The sequence below is a fragment of the Vombatus ursinus genome, unplaced genomic scaffold (genome assembly GCF_900497805.2).
Source record: "Vombatus ursinus unplaced genomic scaffold, bare-nosed wombat genome assembly UNPS02009994.1, whole genome shotgun sequence".
Classification (NCBI taxonomy): domain Eukaryota; kingdom Metazoa; phylum Chordata; class Mammalia; order Diprotodontia; family Vombatidae; genus Vombatus; species Vombatus ursinus.
The window spans coordinates 8,390,454-8,413,393 of NW_020949772.1; the positions used below are offsets into that span (position 1 = coordinate 8,390,454).

The 22,940-nt window shown below is 37.3% G+C and overlaps 1 protein-coding gene across 4 annotated transcripts in view; it reads left to right on the plus strand.

The window, feature by feature from the left end:
* Positions 1 to 22,940, plus strand: part of IFT81 (intraflagellar transport 81) — a 72,781-nt gene that overhangs the window by 5,245 nt on the left and 44,596 nt on the right. For 2 of the 4 annotated variants that reach the window (XR_003568379.1, XM_027853538.1), the window contains exons 4-11: positions 329 to 509; positions 5,597 to 5,686; positions 6,513 to 6,578; positions 6,896 to 7,006; positions 8,213 to 8,297; positions 17,210 to 17,373; positions 18,712 to 18,807; positions 20,290 to 20,436. Coding sequence is in view for 3 of the 4 variants with exons in the window: in XM_027853538.1 (XP_027709339.1) it covers positions 329 to 509; positions 5,597 to 5,686; positions 6,513 to 6,578; positions 6,896 to 7,006; positions 8,213 to 8,297; positions 17,210 to 17,373; positions 18,712 to 18,807; positions 20,290 to 20,436 (940 nt within the window). In the remaining variant the exon portion in view is untranslated. The remainder of the gene's footprint in view (positions 1 to 328; positions 510 to 5,596; positions 5,687 to 6,512; positions 6,579 to 6,895; positions 7,007 to 8,212; positions 8,298 to 17,209; positions 17,374 to 18,711; positions 18,808 to 20,289; positions 20,437 to 22,940) is intronic. The other 2 variants (XM_027853539.1, XM_027853540.1) reach the window with 2 other exon arrangements.

A 22,940-nucleotide genomic window follows, 5' to 3' on the forward strand; every position in this document is an offset into this window, starting at 1 on the left:
GTCCTTCCATAGTTTTTTTTTTAAATAACAATATAAACACCACTTAAGTGAATTAACTGAAATGTTAGTTAAGGTTGACTGAAGCAATTAATACCTTTTTCAAATCTTATCCTAGTTCTCAAATAAAACTGGTACTATGCTGTTAAGTGCTTCAATTTTTAAATAATAGTCAGATTTGCTTCAGAATAATCATCTTTTAGCTCTTCACAAACTTCATTTTTGACAGTAGTCAGACATTAATTGGATTTTGAGCAAATATATCTGTGGCTTCAGTTTCACCGTAACAGTTTTTTGTTCTTAAATCAATGGACTTCTCTTGTTTGTTTAGGAGTACCTTTCGCCAGGGTCTGGTTATTGGAAGTAAACCTGTAATTCACCCAGTTCTACACTGGCTTCTTCAGCGGACTAATGAGCTAAAGAAAAGAGCATACTTAGCTCGTTTCTTAATAAAACTTGAGGTCCCAGCTGAGTTCCTTCAGGATGAAACTGTGGCTGACACCAATAAACAGGTACATCTTAAGTAAACTGTGAGTTTTAAAGCCAATCGTAGTGGGCTTCTAGGCCTATTCTAAAGGATGTTAATTTCTCTACGTGATACCAGATATCCACAAAAAAGTGGAAAGTATTGAAAATATTCAAGTAATACCATATATCTAAGAATTGATATAACACACATCAAACAGCTGAATGATTTTCATCTTATTATTTCAGTCTTATGTCAACAGAGACATTAGCAAAGTATTTTCCCTTATAAAATTTCTGGGTTGAAAGGTTTATGAGAATTGTATTTTATGTTATACTAAATAACAGAACTATTCAGAAACCTGAGATAGAGTACAATGAAATTACACTATCATGTTCCCATATAACAGTTTCCTGTATATAATTACAAGCCAGAGTGCCTCAAAACCTCTTTTAAGAATGAGTTGATTGAGCAATGGATAGAACATTGTGGTAGACAGTTCTATGGGAGAAATGAAAAGAATTAAAAGACTCATTGTTTCATATTTAAAGAATTTAAACTCTTAATAGGGAGACAAATGAAATATTTTTGACTCTACCCTCCCTCACTTCCTGTACCCAATCAGTTAAAAAGCCATATTAACTACCTTTGAAATATTTCTAGCATTCATCTCCTCCTTTTTACTGCCATTGCTTTAGTTCAAGTCCTTATCACTTCTAATTTGGAATGTTGTAGTATCCTGCTAACTGGTCCTCCTGACCCTGGTTTCTTCCCCATTCATCCTTCAGGTAACTGCCAAAGTAATGTTTCTGAAGCATTGGTCTGATCACATTGCCCTGCTGCTCAAAAATCCTCAGTGGCTCCATGTTGCCTACTTAAGTAAAGCACATACTCTTGGGTCTAACATTCAAGGCCTTCCACAACCTGGGTTTTTCCCACAGTCTCCCTTATTTCACTTTCTTTCATGTACTTCCTTTCATGTTCTCTATGCTCTAATTAAGCTTTTTACAATTTTCTGCTTTTATCGTGCCCTCTGTAACCTCTATGTCTTTGGAAATGGTCTGTTCTCCTCTCGCTGTCTTTTGACATCAGGACATCATGGTAAAGTGGAAAGGGTGTTAGGTCTGGCATCAGGAGAGATCCAAGTCTGTATTCCAACATTGAAGTTGCTAGCTGTGTGACTGTGGTTAAGTCACCTAATCTCTGAGCCTTGATTTTTTTCATGTGTAAAAAGGGGGTACTGATACTCAGAAGGTAGTTATGAGGAGCCAAAGAGATGCTTTATTAAAGCACTTTGTAAACCTGAAAGCACTATGCAAATATCAGCATTCTTCCCTCCTTCTGTGACTTCGTTCAGGTGTTCCTTTCTGCTGGAGAACATTTGATGGAAGGTCAACAATAGAAACTCTGGGCCTCAGTTTCCTTATCTGCCAAATGAAGGGGTGGACTAGAGTACCTGTAAAATGAAGGGGCTAGACTAGATGATTAGATGCTCTGGTTAGTTTTGCTGAATTGATTTTATCCCTCTTATTCTTTGTTAGAGTAGATAGCTCACTGGTTGTCCACTAGGGGAAAGAAGAAGGGTATATGTGGAAAAGATATAACAACAACAGGTAGCAACTGTTTGAGATAAATAATATTAAAGGTATTCAAGTTCATGATTTGCTAAGGTTGGTAAGAAAAGCAAACAGTAAGAAAAGGGATTTTTTTTTTCAGTCTATTGGGGAAAAAAGAAGGATCAAAGATGGGATAGGCCTGATGAGATGATGATAATGAACACACAGAGAGAAGATAGAACTTCTTAATTCCAATTTTGCTTTTCTTTCCTTTGCCATGGAGAATGATGGCAGCAGATCCAACCAAAATGACAAATTCAGAATTTGAAACTCAGAAAGATAGTATGTCCTTAATGAATTGAGATCTTTAAGCCCAGATGACAGTATATCAGGACATTGAAGGAAATGCAGATTGTGATTATTGAACCGTTGTTAGTGATCTTTGAAAAATCGTGGAGGAGATCTGTAACGCCAGAGTTTGTTCTGATTTTCAAAAAAGTGAAGAATGGAGCCTACAAACGATTTGTCACTTGAGTTTTATTTTAATTCCTGGCAAAATTCTAGAGTATGTTATTGAAGGGATGGTTAATGCCATTAGAAAAGGAAGCTGTGATCACAAAGAGTCAATATGACTCTGTCAGAGATGGGATATGCCAGACTAATCTTTTCCCCAAGGTGGAATATTGGGCCAAATCTAGTAAGATAAAATTTAATAGGCATAAATAGAAAATCTTATACTTGGGTTCAAAGAAATCAACTTCAAACGCACAAGATGGTGAAGTTTGTTTGAAAGTTTTTAGTAACTAAACCCAATGAGTTAGCAGTGTGATATGGCAGCTAAAAAAGCTGATGTGATCTTGGGCTGCATTAGGAGAGGCATGATGATGTCCAGGACTGGAGGTGATAGTCCTGCTTTGAACTCTGTAGTCAGACCACATCTGGATACGACAAACATTTATTAAGTACCCACTATGTCCCAGGCATTGTGCTAAGTGTTGGGGGATACAAATAAAAAAAGCAGTCTGTGGGAGGCATGTTTGCTCTGCTTTCTAGCCCTCTGGTCAGAGGGGCAGAAGCAACCAAGGCTGCTGATGGGGTGTGAGTACCAGGGCTGAAGTACTCTCCATGATGGTGAGTTTATCCTGGGGACGTTGATGATGGTGGTAGAGTCGAAGCCAAGCCAAGTAGCTCGAGGCCAATGACACGGTGATTGTGTTCAGTCCTGATATTGTATTTTAGGAAGGACATTGCCCTCCAGAAGTGGGCAGCCTATATGCTGAAGGACACTGAGGTCATGCCATATGAGGATTAGTTAATGTCTGGACTGGACAAAAGAAGACTTAGGAGAAACATGGCAGTTGTCTCCAAGGAATTAGAGGGACTGCACTTGTTCTGCCTGATCCTAGAGGTTCGATTTGGGAATAGTGAGTGAATTTTGCAAAGAAGCGGATTTAAATTTGATAAAAGAGAAAACTTCCTTAAAGCTATATCAAAATATAATGGGTTGCTGTAGACCTAGAGGATTGGTGGTTTCCTGTCACTTCAAGTCTTTATGTCAGAACAGAGTGGCCCTTTGTCAGCAGTGTGGTAAAGGGGATACTGTTCAAGTGTAGGTTGGTCTAGAATGCCCCTGAGAACCCTTCTGACTCTGCAATTGTGATTCCTCCAAGAGTCCAAGTTCAGTCAACAAGCCTTGTTGTCATTCAGTCGATTTAATCAAGTCCAACGCTTCATGACCCTGTGGACCATACTGTCTGTGGGCTTTTCTTGGCAAAGATACTGGAATGGTTTGCCATTTCCTTCTTCAGTGGGTTAAGGCAAAACAGAGGCTAAGTAACTTGCCCAGGGTCACACAGCTAGTAAATGTTCAAGGCCAAATTTGAACTCCAGACCCAGAGTTCTATCCTCTGAGCCACCTAACTGCCTCCTCAACAATCATTTATTAAGCTCTTATTTAGATGCCAGACACTAGGAGGTGCTGGGGATACAAATGTAAGCAAAGAGACAACCCTTGCCCTCAAGGAGCTTTCATTCTAACGGAGGAAAATAACATATCAAAGGAACTGAATGTTGGTGGGCAGTGAAAAGGGGTGGGGAGGGTATGTACCCACAAGGGGATATGGTGGAGAAAGTCCAGAGTCAGTAGTGGAGCACAGAGAAGATTGAAGACATGTCTGTCCTGGGCACTTTCCTTAAAATGGAAATTCTAGGAGGAATCAGCCAGTCAGAAGACGGGATTGAAACGGTAGAGTGTGCTTACAGGGTGAGGAGAATGCCTTAGCAAAGTGGACTTCCTGTTGTGAGATGGTGGAGAAAGGCTGGACAGTCAGGAGAAGAGCCTGGGGAGGAATGAAGGCTCTCTGAGCCTTTTGTCGTTGCGGTTCCTCAAAAGGATCCTTCTTGCCTTCGGTCTCTTCATTCACTCTATAAAACCTCTCTCTTTTGCAGTCAGTTACTTAAATTACTATCGTGTCAGCCAATTCCAGGCACTTTTTGTCACACCTTGGGTAACATTGGACATTTTCAAATGGTTTTATTGATGGGACTTTTGATCCATTCAAGATAACGTTTGTGATTCTGACCATTATTGATTTGGCCACTTGGAGCAAACTGAATAAAACATAATGAAAAAAAATTTTAAATGAAAACTTGTGTTATCATTGTCTGTTTAAATAACTCTGTCATATTAGAAGCCTACAGTTTTGTTTGTTGAATGTATTCATGAATAATGTAAGAAATTAATTCTTCTGGAGGAAATTTATTAGTTTTACTATATATACTCAGTTAATTAACCAAACAATTATAGATTATAAAGATTTTCTTCTTATGAAGCAGATCAGAGATGTTTAAAGTTGAAAGTCAATTATTTATTTTAATTCTTTGAATTGGGATAGCATACTGAATTGAACATTTATACTCACAGTTTTTTTTAACTTTATTTCTTCAAGTACAATATGAGTTATATGCGTACTTTCTTCAGTATGATATGTTTTATATTATGTATGGTATGCTCCCAAGTCACCTTTTGTTTTTAAGGGGACTATACTATGTCTTATGCACTCGATGAATCATTTAGTAACAGCCGTAATTAAGAAAATATGTTGATTATCTTCTTCAGTAAGAAGTACTAGATATTTAATGTGTGAATTATTTAGAATGTTATGTGGAAAGAAAAAGGCTTAATTTCCTGTCATCTTCTTCTGGGGGAAAAAAACCCCCTGCTTTCTTCCCTAAATTCTTCCTTGATTTAAAGCTCCATTTTAAGGGCCTTGTAAGTTAGCAACCATGTTTTCAGAATGCTCTACATAGAGAGTGATTTATTAAGAATATATAAATGCTCAGTGGCACGGTGGATAGAGCACTGGCCCTGGAGTCAGGACGACCTGAGTTCAAATCCAGCCTCAGACCAAACACTTGACACTTACTAGCTGTGTGACCCTGAACAAGTCACTTAACCCCATTGCCTAGCCAAAAAAGAAAAAAAGAAAATATATAAGTTATTATTAAATAATCTAATTAAGAAAGACCAATTTGATACAGGGATACATGTATGGATTTCTTCTTCTTATGTTTCTAGTATGAAGAACTGATGGAAGGTTTCAAAACCTTACATAAAGAATGTGAACAGCTCAAAACATCTGGATTTTCTATTGCAGAAATACGAAGGGTAAACACCAGGGGAAGTTGTAACGGGTTTAGGGGTGTTTAGATAGCTTGAGATCCCTTTTCCCTTCTCACTGAGGGGGCTTTTCTGTCTCATTCGGTTTAAGCTGTAGTCTAAGTTAGCAACGATGGTCGGCACGTTTTTCCCATAGAATGGATCTTCATTGAAGAAGACATTAATAAAGTCATCACAATCATGTTAATTTTTGTGTGAATTTTTTTTTTAATGTTTATTGTTAGTAAGCTACTGGTACTTTTTTTTTTTTTTGAGACGCTTTAGAGAGTTGGTCAGAAGGGAGGGTGGGTTATTTATTAGGGACATTATTTTGAAGAAGGGGATCGATTTATTAGCAAAACTGGATAAAATTCTCTGTCTTGAGAAGGCCACTGTCTTGAAACAATTTTCATGGAAAATTGGCAGATTATAGGTCATTGTGATTCTACTTCGGGTTAGTATTTAACCAGTGCAAAATAGATGTAATTGCTGCAGTTCTTGAGTGATTAGGACACGTGTACCTCCCCTAGAAAGGTTTTTTGTAAAAAATCTCATTCTTATATTTGGAATCAACACAGAAAATGTGTTGTTGGCAACCTTACCTTGTTTCATTCTAACCTGTTTTGGTTGCTTTTCTTGATTGAATGTCATGCTGCCAACTAAATTTTCCTACATAAACAGCCATAGGGAGAGAATAGAAAAGTGCACATTCTAAAAGAAACTCTATTTTCCTTAGTGTTGTAGCTATGAATTAGGAATATGGCAGTAGTGTTTCATGCATGTCAGACTTAACAGGCCATTGTCATTTTTAAGTATCTCCTTAATTGCTTTTTAGGACATCAGTGCAATGGAGGAAGAAAAAGATCAGCTCATTAAAAGAGTAGACCGTTTGAAGAAAAGGGTAAGGAAAAAGTTAACAATGGAAGGTATAAGTGTCACAGTCCAAGGACTTGAAAAGATTTAGGAATGCAAACAAGGATTAAGATGAACGTAATGTTCATACAAGGATGAAATCAAGAAACTAATTGATGGAGAGGAAATCTCTGCAGGCAGAAGGCCAGAGGTTTTAAAGGTCCCTGAGTCCAGAACCTTGCTGTCATATGGAAACTCTAACGTTTACCAAAAGAGAATGCTCAGTGGATTTCTGAGTCACGTGATCATACCACTTTTGTTCTGAACCCTGACAGTGATATGGACTATGGATTGCTTTTTTTCTAGGTGGAGACAGTGCAGAATCATCAACGGATGTTTAAAATAGCACGACAACTTCGAGTTGAAAAAGAAAGGGAAGAGTTTTTAGCACAACAGAAACAGGAACAAAAGAACCAGGTATTTACAAGAAAGTCCCTATAATAACAATAACAAATAGTTATTCCTGATAATAATCCACTTGAAAGGAAAAGTGAGATTTCAGAATTTATTATAAAAGTTTCCTCAGATCTATGTCAACATTTTGGCTTCTAGTGTTACGATGAAATAAAAATATTATACTAAAAAGATCATTTTAGAGTGGGAGGTAGGCGTTGCTCTTATTTGTAATGTTGATTCAGGTGGTCCTGATGCCCTGCCCTACTTCAGGTGTCACCACAGTCAAACATCATTAATGCTGAATCAGGTTAACCGAGGCTCAAACCCCAGCAACTCTCTCACCTGCTTGCCTCTGGCATCATCCTCAGAGTCATCATTGGCTCAGTCTGAAATCCTCACTATCAGATAAGGTCTCTGAATCCTTGAGGGTTTTCTTGGATCATATAGACTGAACTCAAGTGATTACTATCAAAATTCACAAAAAGATACAAAGAGATCTTGGTAAAAAATGAATTTAAATGTTTATGTTCAACTATAAAGTAAGGGCTTTAACTTATTGGGCCCTATCTTGAAATCTGAGTTATTACAAGTGAAACGTATTTGATTTCAAGCCAGTTCTTTCCCTGCTAATTTGGCAGTTCGTATATTTGTTTTTAGATTCGGCCTAACATTACAAGTAATTTACTTCAGTTGAGCAACTTCTTGGTCCAGGCTTCAGAATGATAATTTAATATTTGTCTAGATGTTTCTTCTTCTAAGCTATTAACTTAATGAATACTCGGATTTTTTGCATTTTAAAAAAATGTAAATTGCCCCAAGGTAAACGTACAAGCTTCTTTTATTAACGAGTATTTATCGACAGCAGGACTGTAGTCTCACTCACTCTGGACCTGACACTTCTCTTAACACACGTACTTGAGTTATCATAGCTTTTGTGGCTAGCATCAGCCTATTGGCTCATTTTGAACTTCCAGTCCAGTAAGAACCCCACCAAACTATAAAAAATAAAATGAAATCCATGAAAACAAGACTCAGAAAATAAAAGGTAAAAAGGCTGTAAAAGCTTCTTTAAAGGTAGGGCAAGAGCCCGTGATATTTGACTTAAATAAAATCATTTCTCTGGTCCTTATTAGTGGTCATGTGAGGTTTGTATTTTTCATTGCACGAGCTTATAAATGGAATGTTCCAGTGGAATATCTAAGTAATGCATCTGACTGTATTTTGAAGCTTTTCCATGCAGTGCAGAGACTGCAAAGAGTGCAGAACCAGCTGAAAAGTATGCAGCATGCGGCAGCAGATGCAAAGCCAGAAAGTAAGTGAAGGTTCCCTGGTGAAAGGTGTCGTGACGTGTTGGGGATTCTCAGGAAAAAAGAAAAGACGTTTCAGTTGTGTTTTGTTGGGGAGACCAGTGATTTATTCGTGGGCACTGATTAATGAGCTTTGGTTGAGGAATATTTGTCTAATTTAGAATGCTACCTATAGCTTCCCAACTAGCTATCAGGACATTAATGAAGACATTTTTGGTGTGAAACTTTGTCCTGTGTTCCCTTATTACCATTTGCTAGGTTTTAAATCTAGAGGGTAGAAGGAATAGAGACCTTAACTATGGTATATTAATGTAAGTCAGGATGAATGGTGTAGCTGGACAAGTAAATGGATGTAAGGCATTGGGAGAGTACTGGACCCCCCCTTAATAGGCTTCAGCAAGTTCACAACTTGATCACCAACTCAGTACCAGTGTTTTAGGTCTAGAGTAAGGCATAACACGTGATGTGGGGCCATTAAAACCGAATATTATCCATAACTCAGTGATTTGGATCCACAGTGTTAATGAGACCAGAGTGCTTGCTCCAATCTCTCCTTCTGACTTCTGCACTGAGACAATTTCTGTTCCATCATAGTTAGATGACATCCACTGGCATCTTTCAAGTATAATGTTGATTCAAAGGGGAGACCTGGGAAGTTAGTGTGGAGCAGGATAAACCAGTGGAAGGGTGTCAGAAAGCACATAGCTTCTGAAATGGGGGATCAGTAGTGTCATCCTCGAATAGGAAAGGTAGCTCTTAAATGACTACTGTACTCTACCCTACTGTACTTCCACCATAAGATAATACTCAGATTCACTACTCATGAAACTGTATTTGGGAAAGACTGTAGATGCATATGGTCCCTGTCTTGCATTCAACCACTCTGAATTCATAAACAGTGTCAATGTAGGCAAGGAAGATGATGGTGATGATAATTATAACAATGATAACGATAACTAATATTTATATAGCACTTACTTTGTTCTAGCCACTGTGCTAAGCACTTTCTAATTATTTTACTTGATCCTCACAATAACCCTGGGAGGTAGGTGCTGTTATTATCATCACCTTTTTACAGATGAGGAAACTGAGGCAAATGGTTGTGACTTGCCTAGGGTCACATCTCTAGTAAGTCTGAGGTCAGATTTGAACTTGGGTCTTCCTGACTCCAGGTCTGGTGCTTTATCTACTACGTCATCTGAAGACTACTTTGTATTGAGTTGCTCGTGTCTCCTTATTCTCTCTCATTACTATCTGTAATCTTTAGTAAGATATTTAACTTTGCACACAGAAAAAAAAAATCTCTTTAAAATTAACTTTTTTCCTAAATGCTTAAATGATAGCATTTTATTGGTCTTTCTGGCATACACTATTTGATAGAGATTATTTTACCTCAAGGCTATGAATATCAGAGAAGTATCTTCAAAACAAATCTGTTGTTAGGACCTTTCTTCTTATTGAATCAGTATATAATTTACTTTCCTAGGACTGACCATTGCTAAGAAAATATTAAAACCAGTAGTTACTAGTGACTTTTTAGAAATAACAAAAATGGGACAAAGGACCCAGAGGTTTGGGATAGTAAAGAAAAAGTTAGTTGATCAGTTAAGTACAGTATGTTTGCACTATCCTATCCTGTGATTCTGTAATATCTGTGATTCTTCATTTCATTTATCTAAATATTTCTTGGTATAAATGTTCTCGTAGTGGAATAGTGTTAGCTATGACAGGGCTAAAATTCTGAATTATGGCAGAATATATTTGCAGATAGATTATAGAAATATAGTATGGGAACTTATGACATATGCCTTTCAGATATCCTTTCTGAAGAATTTTATTTTGCTTTGAATTTCCCTTATTGCAGAAATATAAAGTGTATAGGCCAGAAGGAAGAAAGAAGTACTTAATCTTTTAGTCTTTAGTATAATGGACAGATACAGGTATTATTTTTTCCATTGACTTCTGATGGTATTAAAATTTTGATCTAAGTAATATAACTAGCTATGTATAGAGAAGCTCATCACCAATAGAGTTAGGTTAATTCTGAGGTCACTTGGTGATGCTTTTTTGGGGGGAGGGGGTGGCCATATCAACCTCGAAAAGAAAGAAACAAAATGGCTTGTTGCTCTTCTGTAGTGCCAGTGGCAGAGTGGCTTGAAAGGGGCAGAGAGTGCAAAGAACCACAGTTTTAGACCATAAACGGCCTGCAGTTTGACTGTTGGTACCCTAAATGTGAGATCCTTGTCCAGTGATCGTGAAGGAGACATATCTTGACGCTCTTGTTAGAAACCAAACCATAATGAAGGAAGTTGCAACTAAATGGAAGGATAGTTTGCAAAAACTTCTTGGAGAGGCACAGAGAAGAGTTGGCAAGAGAACTTTATTATACACCCAAAGTCAACAAGAAACATTTCATAAATTATTCTAGTTATCAAGTATTGCAGTAGTAATGATACATATTGCAAAGAAACCACCATGAAAATAATTATAGCTTACGCACCAACTTTGGTTGTGTTGAAGTTAAAGAAGAGGTAGAGAAATTCTACAAAGAACTTGATGAGCTCTTCCAAATTAAATCAGCATATATTTTCTTAGTGATTTTAATGCAAAGGTAGGAAAAGATGAGGATAGTGAGAAATATTTGGAAAAGAAACCATGGTTCAGGAAGAAGAAATAAGAAAGGCCAGAGACTTGGAGATTACATTGAAACCTCATACATCAATATCATGAACATTGTCAGAAAAGGATTGGTAGGTGCAGGACATCATAAAACCCAAATAATACCACGAAGTATGACATAGAATGCATAGTTATAGATAGGAAAAGGTTTGTGGTTGATATGATAGTTATCTCTGAATCAGCCACCTGTCAAGTCAGATTGTCAACTTAGAAGACTAAGTTCAGAATTATTAAAAAACAAGAAAAAAATAATCATGACAAGGTATGGCATAAAATTGGAACAACCCTCAAGTTTTTAAACAAGTAATTGAAAATCATAAATGAGAAATGGACAACAGAAATGACATCGACACTGATTATATAATTTTATGCAGAAGTTTTTAACTAGTAGAAGTTTTTTGCCACAACAGGGAGGCCAAAAGGAGCCTAGAAAATGCCTTAGTGAATATCCTACTTACTTGCCAGAAAGAGATTACTGCCAAATGCAAGACTGTTATTAGTCAACAAACATTTAGAATGTAAACACATACTAAAATATAAACTTGTTTTTGAAATCAAACTAAGAAGGATGTTGGGCAATTTATGATCGGTATTGCCCAAAGTAGAGAGAAGCAGTGAAAGGTAAAACTTGTCAAGATATCCAATTTAAGCAAAGTCATCCCAATGGTGTGGAAGGAGGAAAATGGAAGGAGGAAAACAAGCAGAAGAAAAATGGGAAAAGATTTGTAAAAATCATTATACAAAACTTTTCTCTATCAATGTTGGTGGTTGGACACTAATATTACTGTACAAGGTATGTTTATACAGTGAGACAAGAGAACAAAGATGAGAAAAGCAGCCATATTTAACCAACTGTATTTAGAAGAGATGCATGTGAAAGCAGCACAATTGTGAGGGAATTGAAAGATCAATATATGTGGCAGCTGAAGGAAGGGAAGTTATCAAAAGTTTGGGTGAAAAAATCTGATCTAATACTGAAAAAAGAGTACTGAGAGAGTATCAGTAACGTTTGACCCATATGCTCACACTCTCATCTATACAAAAAGCTTTATGAGAGTAATACACAAATCGAGGGTATCTTTGATGAAGGTATAAATAGGGAACAAGCAGGTTTTTGTAAATGTTATTCAATGATGGATCACGTTTTTACCATTTTTCAGTTAACTGAGAATATAAGATCCCATAATAAAAAGCATAATTTGGTAGAATAAGATGCTGCCCTGTCAGCTGTTTTTCAACAAAGTATCTTGAATACAACAAAATCATTCGAGATTCCTTGAAAGATATGAAAAATAGAAATAACCCTGTTCAATAGCCTTCTGATCATAAACATACAAAGCCAAAAACAGAGGTTTGTGCTCACCGAAGATGTTCACTATAATGAAGCAGATCTGACACGTACATTCTAGTTTGGAAGAGGGATTCCATGTGGATGGTGAGGTCCTCCAGATGCTCGTGATTGCAGATGACGTCAAGCCCCAGAACATTGCAAAACTTCCTGGAAGAGACCTGTAATCACTCACGGGAGTTTGGCCTGATGAACCTTACAGGAAAGAACAAGAGGTTAAAGAGTGAGTTTTGCCCAGATTATTAACATGAATTTGAAGGGACAACTTACAGTGCTTGTCCATCAATGTGTGTCTGGGACATAGTACAGATCTAGACAGTGAGTTGAGCCCAGAGTTGTACAGGAAGAGAGAAAGCTGGGTTACCTTCAAGAAGTTGGAAAGCTCTTCTAATAGTCCCAAGCTTCCCGTAAAAGTCAAGGCCCATTTCTTTTTTTGGAACAGCAACATGGCAGTGAGACTTGTTATACGACAGTTTTTAAAGAATTAAAAATAAGTATCCCACAGAAAGTAATGAAGAAGTGAGAGTTGAATAAGAGCACACTACAGCAAGTAACGAGTGCGAAATTCCAGAGAAGAACGGGAGTATAAGATGTCTTCAAGGAATTGTATGACAAGCAAAGATGGGCTGATCACATGGGGAAGGCAGGGGATGACAGGTGGACAGCCAGAGTGCCTTTACAATGTTAGGAGAAAGAAAGGAAGGCTTCTAACATGTTAAATGTGGGACCCACACAGTGAACTTCTGGGAGGGCCCAGACAGGAGTCTTAGGCCTAGATGGTTGTGATCTGCATTGTAGGGAAGGAGTTTTCAAATTGATGAGATCACAGATTCATTTGAGCATTTGATTTTGATCATTTGAGAATGTGATTTTTTAAATGGACTTCTTTTTTTGGCTTTTTTGATGAGGCGATCAGGGTTAAGTGACTTGCCCAGGGTCACACAGCTAGTAAGCCTCGAGTGTGTGAGGCTGGATTTGAACACTGGTCCACCTGACTCAAGGCCAGAGCTGTAACCACTGTGCCCCTTAGCTGCCCCTAAATGCACTCTTTTTGTCACACTCTGTTGCTTGCATTGATACATGGTAATAGCTGCTAGGCTAAGATACAAGTTGGTCAGTTGGTGGTACTTTGACAGTTTGATGAGTCTGGGATTTGACTGATGTGGGTACTCCCTACTCTGTTACAGATTTGAGTCCTTCCACCTCATCTCATCTGGTGCATTTCTTGCCAATGTCTTTCCATAAATCTTTTTAGAGGATTCATCCAGCACGCTGCTTTTGTTTTTTAATATCTCAAATGCTCCATTGTATCATTCAGCCTGTCAATCTGACTTTGGCTTGCCTAACGCACAGGTCCAACCGTATCACCTCCAAGCCCCCAGTCTCCTTTGGCTTCTTATTACCCATAGGATCAAATATTAATTCCTCTGGTTGGCTTAACACAGCTCTTAGCACATAGTAGGCATTTCATAAACTCTTGATTTGACTTGTCAAGCGTTTAAAGCTCACCACAACTTGGCCGCAACCCACCTTCCCAGCCTTCTTGTACGTTACTCCCCTCAGTGTATTCTGTGGTTGCTGCCTGTTCCCCAGGCCTGGAATGCTCGCACTTTTACCCTCTGCTTCTTAGAATTCCTGGATTCCTTCGAGTTGCAAGTCAAATGTTACCTTTTGTAGTAGGCCTTCCCCGGCTCCCCAGGTACTAGTGCCCAAGCCTCTAAAGTTACTTTGTATTTACTCTGTCTCTCTTGTACGTCCCTGTTGTCTCCTTCATTCGGACGTAAGCTTCTTGAGGTCAGCAACTCTGCTTTGCTGAGTTGTCTGCTGTTGTTATTAGGTCTGTAGATGGTTGGCATAGGGGGGAAAATGCCATTCCCTCATCCCTGCTTCCCTTTGGAAGAGGAGGAGTGCTGTTCCCTCATGCTCTTCTGCCTGGGGAGAAGAGAAAACCATTTCATTATGTGCCAATCTCTTGTCTTCGGGGTGAGGGAGGAAAACGTCATTCCCTCATGCCAAGTCTCTGGCTTGGTCTTCCTCTCTCTGGAAGAGGGGAAAGGCCGTTCTATCCAGCACCAGGGCCTGCCGGAAGTGAGATCTTAGCCTTAAGATCTTAGTGTTGTTCAGGCTCCTAGTCTCCTTGGTGAACTGCTATGGCAGACTGCTTGTGTGGAGGGTCTTTACTTCAGTTTTCACTCTTCTCACTTCGCAGCATCTATTTAGCTACACCCAACTTGCTCTTCTCTCATTAACCTCTTGTCTTTTTTTCACTAATTTATCTTTTACTCTTTATCTTACTTAAGAGCTGCCTTTTTCTGAGTCCTTCTATGTCTTTTCTTCTTCAAGTCTTTCTAATGAAGACCTTTCTCAGTTATACTCCTTCTCCTTCAACTTCTCAAGTCCTCTCAAATTTCCCCTTCCCAAATTCAATCTTCATAATTCCAAAGCCTTCCAAATCATCTTCATAATTCTTTCTCCTTCCACACAACCTTCTTCTGTGTGTAGTGTATGTCTGTTAACTTTTAAAAGAAGGAAAACCTAGTAATGAAATAACCTAGATCAAAAAGATTTGATAGGAATGCTGCTTAGTTATTTTGTGACTTTCTATCTTCAGTTCTCCCTCAGTTCTTCCCCCAACCAAAAAAGAAAAAAATCTGAGAACCTTAATGGAAAACACGAGGTTTGCCGTTAATATCTTTACATGGTTCGGAAAACATAACTAAAAATAATTTCAAGGCATTGAGCCAATTTTATTGTGTAATTTACGTATGTAGATTACCTAAAACTGGAAAGTCAGTATTTTTTAAAAGCCAAATCAGAATTTGTAAGTGTGTAATGGAAAGATTTGAAATAAGCTTCCAACAAGTATGCCCAAAGGGCTATAAAACTACTTACCCTTTGGCCCAGCAATACCACTACTAAATCTGTATCCCAAAGAGATCAAAGAAAAGGGAAAAGGACTTATATGTATACAAATATTTACAGCAGCTCTTTTTGTGTAGCAAAGGATTAGAAACTGAGGGGATGCCCATGATTTGAGGAATGGCTGAACAAGTTGTGGCATATGATTGTGATGGAATTCTGCTACTCAGTAATAAATGATGAGCAGGATAGTTTCAGGAAAAAAACCTGGGAAGATTTATTATATGAACCGATGCAAAGTGAAGTGAGCAGGACCAGCAGAACATTGTACACAGTAACAACAATATTGTAACAGTGATCAGCTGTGAAAGACTCAGCTACTCTGATCAATGACCCAAGGCAATTCCAAAGGACTCGCGAAGAAAAAAATACTATCCAACTCCAAAGAGAGAACTGATGAACTCTGAGGGCAGATTGAAGCACACTTTTTTCATTTTTCTTTGTTTTTTGCTTTTTATTTATTTTTGCAGCATAGCTAATATATTTTGCATAAACAAAGAAATAAGCTTCCATCTTAGCTCTTTAGTGTAAGAGTTTAAAATGCAACTAATTAAAAAAAAACATTTTTGTGTGTATGTGTACATATACATTGGGCCACAATAAAAAATTTAAACTATAGTAATAAATCACTACTAATACCCCTGACATTTACGTAGAATTTTAAGATTAAGCACTTTACCTATATTATCTCATTCAATCTCACTTTATAGAATTTAAGTAACAACCCAATTATGACTAAGATTTCAGAAGATAAAATATACTCATACATTAAAAACCTAGAACAAATTATGAATGTAACTAGTTTCAGGTTTTAACTTGTTCTATGTTTTGCAATGTCATATTACTGGTTTGAAATTAAGAAATTCCATCACAGACTGTTACTACCATTTTTGAAATAGTGATGATTTAGTAGTTAAGCACAAGCCTGACCATTTTGCTCCCTGTTTGAGAAGAAGCTCCAGTGGCTCCTAGTTCCCCCTAGAAAAACACAAAACTGTTCTCTTTCATATTTAAAGCACTTTGCTGTTGGGCTGCCTTTGCAGGCTTTCAAGACAGTCTTGTCCCGCACGCACTTTCTTGTTGTTCCCTGTTTATGCCCTCTCTCCAAACTTGTGCCTTTGCCCATGACCTAGAATGCCCTCTGTTATCCTCTGACTTTTAGAATCCCCGACTTCCTTCCAGGCCCAGCTCACACATCATCTCTTGCACAGCACCTATCCTGGATCTCCCTCCTTTTCCCCCCTCCCTGACTGTAAGGATTATGTTGTTTTTCTTCTACATGTCCATGTTGTTTCCCACCACTAGAATGTAAGTTTCTGAGGGCAGGAACCATTTTAGATTTCTTTTTGATCCCTAGTACCTAGCATACTTTTGTAGCATGTAGTAACAGGTCTTTAATAAATGCTTGGTGAATGTATGAATGAATAAAAATGTAGCTTACTTGTATCTTTTTGCATCATTTAGAACGTAAACTAAGACTATATGACTTGTCTTTGTGGGGCTGACTTTGTAACTCTAAAAAGAGAGCCTAAAACTTGAATAAACATGTAAAACAGGAATAGAAGTATTCTTTAACCAGAGGTCAGACTGTTATCCAAGAATTCCATTTGTTTATTTGTATCTACCCTGGAACCACCAGAAAGACAGTTTTCTCCTTTTCTGACTTAGAATTTTTTTTTGAATAGTGGAGCCAAAAAGAATGAACCAGATAGAGAGTGTATGTTATTTTAAGTTTGTAGTTCTTTCCAGAAAACTTTCTTCTTCAGTTCTAATTATCATCATCATAATGATCATCGAAAGCACTTCTATAGCTAACTTTGTATTGTACTTGGTTATACAGTGTACTGAATGATTTAAACGTAATCAGGGTCCTCTAGGGCTTCCTGTCTGAGATGGAGGACCTGAAGTACAGCCTTGTGCCCTCTGCATTTTCAGCTGAATTACCCATTAATTTAATTTAATGTTTTTAAGGTTTAATGAAGAGACTTGAAGAGGAGATAAAGTTTAATTCATATATGGTATCTGAAAAATTTCCCAAAGAATTGGATAATAAGAAAAAAGAAATGCGTTTCTTACAGAAAGTAGTTTCAGAGCCAGCTATGGGACATTCTGATCTCCTTGAACTTGAAGCCAAGGTATTACGGAGCAATCATTTACTTTTATTCCCTATCCCGTCACATCCCCTCCAAAATCATATCCCATCCCCATTTATTTTAGCAGTTTGTTTTATAAAGTATCCCATTCTCAACTCTTGAAATTAGGATCTATAAATTTTAGCAAGAATGACAACTTCCTTTATAAGTAATTGTGAAATGTGGAGCAGTTACTTAATTTGTGCCTTTGGATTGTAAAATGATTGTGAAAATAAGGAAGTAATTTATTTTTACATGAGAAGAGATCTTAATTTATGCATATGTATTGTATCAGATTTTATATTTTAATACAGTCACACAGTGCAAAAATAATCTGTATATTCAGTCATCTTTCATTTACATTTTCATTTCAAATAGCAACATCATAGTTAACTTCTCCTTCAAAGCTAATGTATCTGATTAGTCTTTTATGCTAGATACTGCATTATTAAAATTCCAAACTGTAATTTTCAAGGAAATCCTTGATCATAGTAGGATTTGGGGTTCTTAAGTAATAAACATTAATCAGACACATTTTTTAAATGATCACTTGTATTGAAAGGCAATTTTAACTTAATGATTTGCTGTTCCAATACTTCATGACTAAATACCTTATAAAAAGAAACAATCATAGAAAAACAAGGCATATTTATGAGCCACTGAAGATAATGAATATTTCTGTCCCATTCATCCTTTTAAGTAACCTCAATTGATGAACCATCTAAGACAGATTTGAAGGACCTTGATTTATTCTTGCATTAGGTTAGATTGAGTGAAAACCATGCCATTATAATATGTTATTACTTGTAAAAGCTTTTAATATCTGGACTCTGGATTTAATCAGCTTTAGTTTTCAAAGTTTGTGCAATTTTAGATTTTTAAAAAATAGATGTTTGAATAAAATATATGTATATATGTATACACCAGTTTTTTCACCCAGGATCTATAAAATCATCTTTTTATGAAATACAATAGTTATAGAAATTTCATGGAAATGCACTGAATTACAAATTCAGTGTGATACAGTGTAGAACAATACAATACAATAAGTAATTGAAATTATGTTTGAATTAACCTACTCTTTTACCAAATGCCCCTGGGGTACTTGAAGAGTGTATAGCACACTACTTTTTCCATTTAGGAAGGAGTTCCTCCTATTAAATCATTAACAGTATTGCTTCTTGTGTATGTGGATACTGCTGAGAGGTATAGAGTCAAAGAATGGTTTGGTCTGATCATATTTGGTTTGTGTAGTCAAATGGATTCCCAGGCCAGGGAAGCATGGGGAAAACTTAATCTCTCTCTCTCTCTCTTTTTTTTTAAACCTTGGACTTGTTTCAGATAAATGAAGTCAACACCCAGCTCAATCAGCTCATTGAAAAGAAAATGATGAGAAATGAGCCAATTGAAGGCAAACTTTCATTATATAAGCAGCAGGTAAAGAGTTCCAACTGTTCTGCCTAGTGCATTTAGAGTTGTAATACTATCACAGAGCTGCCTTTAAAAAACTCTGGAATGTGCTATCTGTGGGTTTCAAGTGAGAAGGAAGTAAAGAACAAATGTTCTTTTTCAGTACTAATCTACAGATAAGAATTTGTAGAAAAACTACAAAAAGTGTGTGTTCAAGTAGGAAACTAAATATGTCTCCTGATAATGACTAGTTTCCTTAGAGTTTGCCTTCTGTAGAATTTATTTTCTGCTTCCCTCTGTGAACATGAAGTTTTATTACATTTTTCATGAAGATTCCTTTGGACCTTTAAATTTTTTCAAAATGTAACGAATTTAAAAGTATCATAATTTTTCTAGTTGAAGCTTCTTTAGGTTTGTCTGCATAAATAAATGAGGGTACAGTGTTCAGAACTTTTTATTTTAGCAACAGCTATTAGATTGTCCTCCACTGAAGTCCTACTTTGATGTCTTATTGTGGCATTGATTCCTGAAGGCCATGCTGATAGAGCACAAAGTCTGGTGAGTCTTGGGTTGTCTTCTAGAGGACCCCTTGGCTGGAATTCTCTGCTAATTCCAGGGTAGATACAAATAAACAGTGATAAGGGAAAGGCTTATCACTAGTTTGATTGAAGAATGATGAATTTTTCAGCCATAGTAACTCACAGGCCTGGATACTAAATTGTACTTGAATTGTGGTCAGGGTTAATGGAGAAAAGACTCGTAGGCAAAAAAATCGTGGATCCTTGATGTATTACATTATGTGGTAGTTTGGGTTTTGACAAAGTGTCTTTGGCAAGTGTGCTGCATCATAGCTAACTAGAAGGAGCTTCGGTGTCTCCTCTGGGTGGAGAACATTTTACAGCCTGGGGTTTTTGTTTTGTTTGCCATGTTTAAGCTACCAAATAAAGCCCTCTGGGGACCTTGCAGCATTTTCTGAAAAGCTTGTACAAGAATCCTGGTGGCTATTGAATATTTTCAAAGAACTATGTGCACCATTCCATATATAGACAGTTTGCCAGATATTTTGACCTAGGATCCATTGCTTATTTGGGGAAGTCACTCAATAGTTTCTAGTCAGTACAAAAGTTGGCAGTCATGGGTACAAGCAGAAATCAACCTCGCAGAAGCCTTGTCTAAATACAGCTAATCAGTTTTGAAACCTATATTTGGACTATTAGAATTTAACCAAATAAAATAAATACTTGGCAATATATTTCAATGTACTTACCTTCTTAATTAAGTGTATGTTATTTAGATCAATATTTAATTTCTTTGTGTACTCTGATTTAAGGAACTAACAATGTATGAGGGAATCAAGAATAACCCCAATATTGTTAATTTATCAGATTATCCACAGTGACTTACTTTCACTGTGGATAATTGAATTGATTTCATTATCTGACTAATTTTATTAGTGAGTAACAAGGCATCATTTTGTTGGACTGATGACAATATACAATGAACACGCAGGCATCGATAATTTCTCGTAAAAAAGAAGCCAAAGCTGAGGAACTCCAGGAAGCCAAGGAGAAGCTGTCCAATCTGGAGCGGGAAGTGTCGATGAAGGCGACTCAGACCCGGGAGTTTGATGGGACCGAAGTTCTGAAAGGGGACGAGGTAAATACAGGGACCTGCACTGTTACTAGGCAGAGCGATTTATGCACTTGTCGTTCCAAGTTTGAATTAACCTAAAAAGCCAATTTATTAAAATAATGAAACTGAATACAATAGTAGAATGTAGTTTATAATAAAACCTTTCAGATGAAAATGAAAATGTTTTCATGCTATTGCTGAGGTTTCCTTGATATAAAGTGACATTTGGAAATTTTCAGATTAATTATTTTTAAATAGTATAATCTGGTGTTTTTATTTTAAAACCAAATTATTTTTATTATTGGCTTTTCTAGTAACTTGACAAATCAGAAATGTCCAAAATGAAGCAAAGTAAATGGGTCTCAGTCAATAAATGTATAATTGTAGATAAGTCTTTAGGATTGGCCAAGGCAATATGGTATATATGGTGGTAAAAACACCAAACTGTTGTCAGGAATCAGAAGACTTGAATTTTAATCGTGTCTGTGCAGTCACTTATTATCTGTATGACCTTGGGGAAGTCACTTAATCTCACTGTATCTTAATTTCTTCATCTGTAAAATGAGGATATTGAACTAAAACGACTACTAAGTTCTATGACCTTAAATTGGTCAGAAAAAGAAATTTACCAAGAGGTTTCTATCTGAACAGTGCTTGGCCATTAGAACCTGAACTATCACAGCAATCATCTAACTAATAAAAATGAAATAATGCCTTACATTTTGGTAGTACTTTAAAATTTTTTAATTGTTTTCACATTTTTTCCTCATAATTGTCCAGTTACGTTGGACAAATTATATTTTCCACATTTACAGAAACTAAAGCAGAGAATTTATCTGATTTGCCCAAGTTGACAAAGTGATTTAGTTGCAGTGATGCAGACAGAAACTGTCTCCTGTCACTCAGCTTACTGTTTTTTCCCGTGATATTAGAATTCTAGTCGTAGAAGTTCTGCACGTGCAGATGGTATCCATACTTAAATATCAAAAAAATTCTCAGTGTTTCTATGCTACCTGAATTAGCTCCCTTTGGTTTCCATCGGTAAATCAAGTATTAGTGCCACCTATGTGTTAGGGACTATATACTGTGCTGTTCAGTTAGGATACAAATTAAAAAAACAAAAGTCTCCACTCACAAGGAGCCTGTGTTCTAGTGATGCAGGAAATGTGTAGATATATAAATGAGTACAGAATATATACAAAGGAAATACAGAATAATTTCCAAGGACAGGGCGTTAGCAGCTAGGGATTAGAAAAAGCTGATAAAAGAGGGCTGCTTGAGCTGAGCTTTGAAGAAAGCTCGGGATTCTCCTAGGCCGAGGTGAGGAAGGAGTGCAGTCCTGGGCCAGGGATTGGCCTATGCAGAGGCGCAGAGATGAGTAAGAGAACATTGAGCCGGAAGAATAGCAAGAAAGCCAGTTTGGTTATCAATGAATCAAGCGCTTACTAAATACCTACCATGTACTAGGTACTATGCTAAGTTCTGGGGCTACAAAGACCAAAGTGAGACAGTTCCTGCCCTCGTGGAGCTTACGGTAGGACAAGGAAGACCGCAGGTGCATGTGCAGGGAAGCCACTGCAACTGTGCCAAGACTTTTGGGACGCCATGTCTGAGTGTATGTAGAATATATGTGTACAGGATGGATACCAGGTAGTTAGGGGGATCAGGAAAGGCTTAAGGCAGAAGATAGCACTTGAGCTGAGTTTTGAAGGAAATCAGGCATTCCAGGAGAGAGAGGGAAGGAGGAGAGCATTTCAGCATGGAGGGCAGCCAGGGCAAAGGCCAGAGAGGGAGACAAAACCTCATATGTAGGGAAGGTGAAGAGGCTGGCATTGCTGGGCTGTCGAGTGCGTGGTATGTGAGAAGACTGGGAAGGAAGGAAGAGGCTGTGTTGTGAAGACACAGGTGATAGAGAACTCCTCAAGCTTTTCTTCTTTTTTCTTTTCCTAAATTATGAATCATCATCATGATGGACAATCATCAATCATGAACATTCATATGTATACGAAGAACAGAAAAAGAGGGTTGCATGTGACACCATACAGTTTGGGCTTTTTTTTTTTTTTTTTTTTGTTGCATAAACGATAATGTTGCAGTCCTCACACTGCCCTTCTTGTCTGTGTCCTCTTCTAAACTTCTTTCTGCTCCCTTCCATATGTTTATATGTTTTATAGATCATCTTTTTTTTTTTGCATCAATGTCACTCCTCCCACTACTTTTCGACAAATCACCCCTTCCCCCAATAAAAGTCATTCCTTGTAACAAATTAGTTTAATCAAACAAAACAGATTTACATTGTATTGGCCTTGTCTGAAACTGTAGGTCTCTGTCTGTCTCTGCAGTCCTTCCCTTCTCCTCCAAAAGGGGACTTGTGCTTCTTCATCAGTCAGTTGACTGGAGGTCAGCTGCCTTTTGAGTGTGGTTTTCATTTTCTTAATTATATTCACTGGGTATATTAGTATTCTCCTTGTTTCATTCTGTATCACTTTATAAAAAGTCTTTTTTCTCCAAATTCCCTATATTCATTG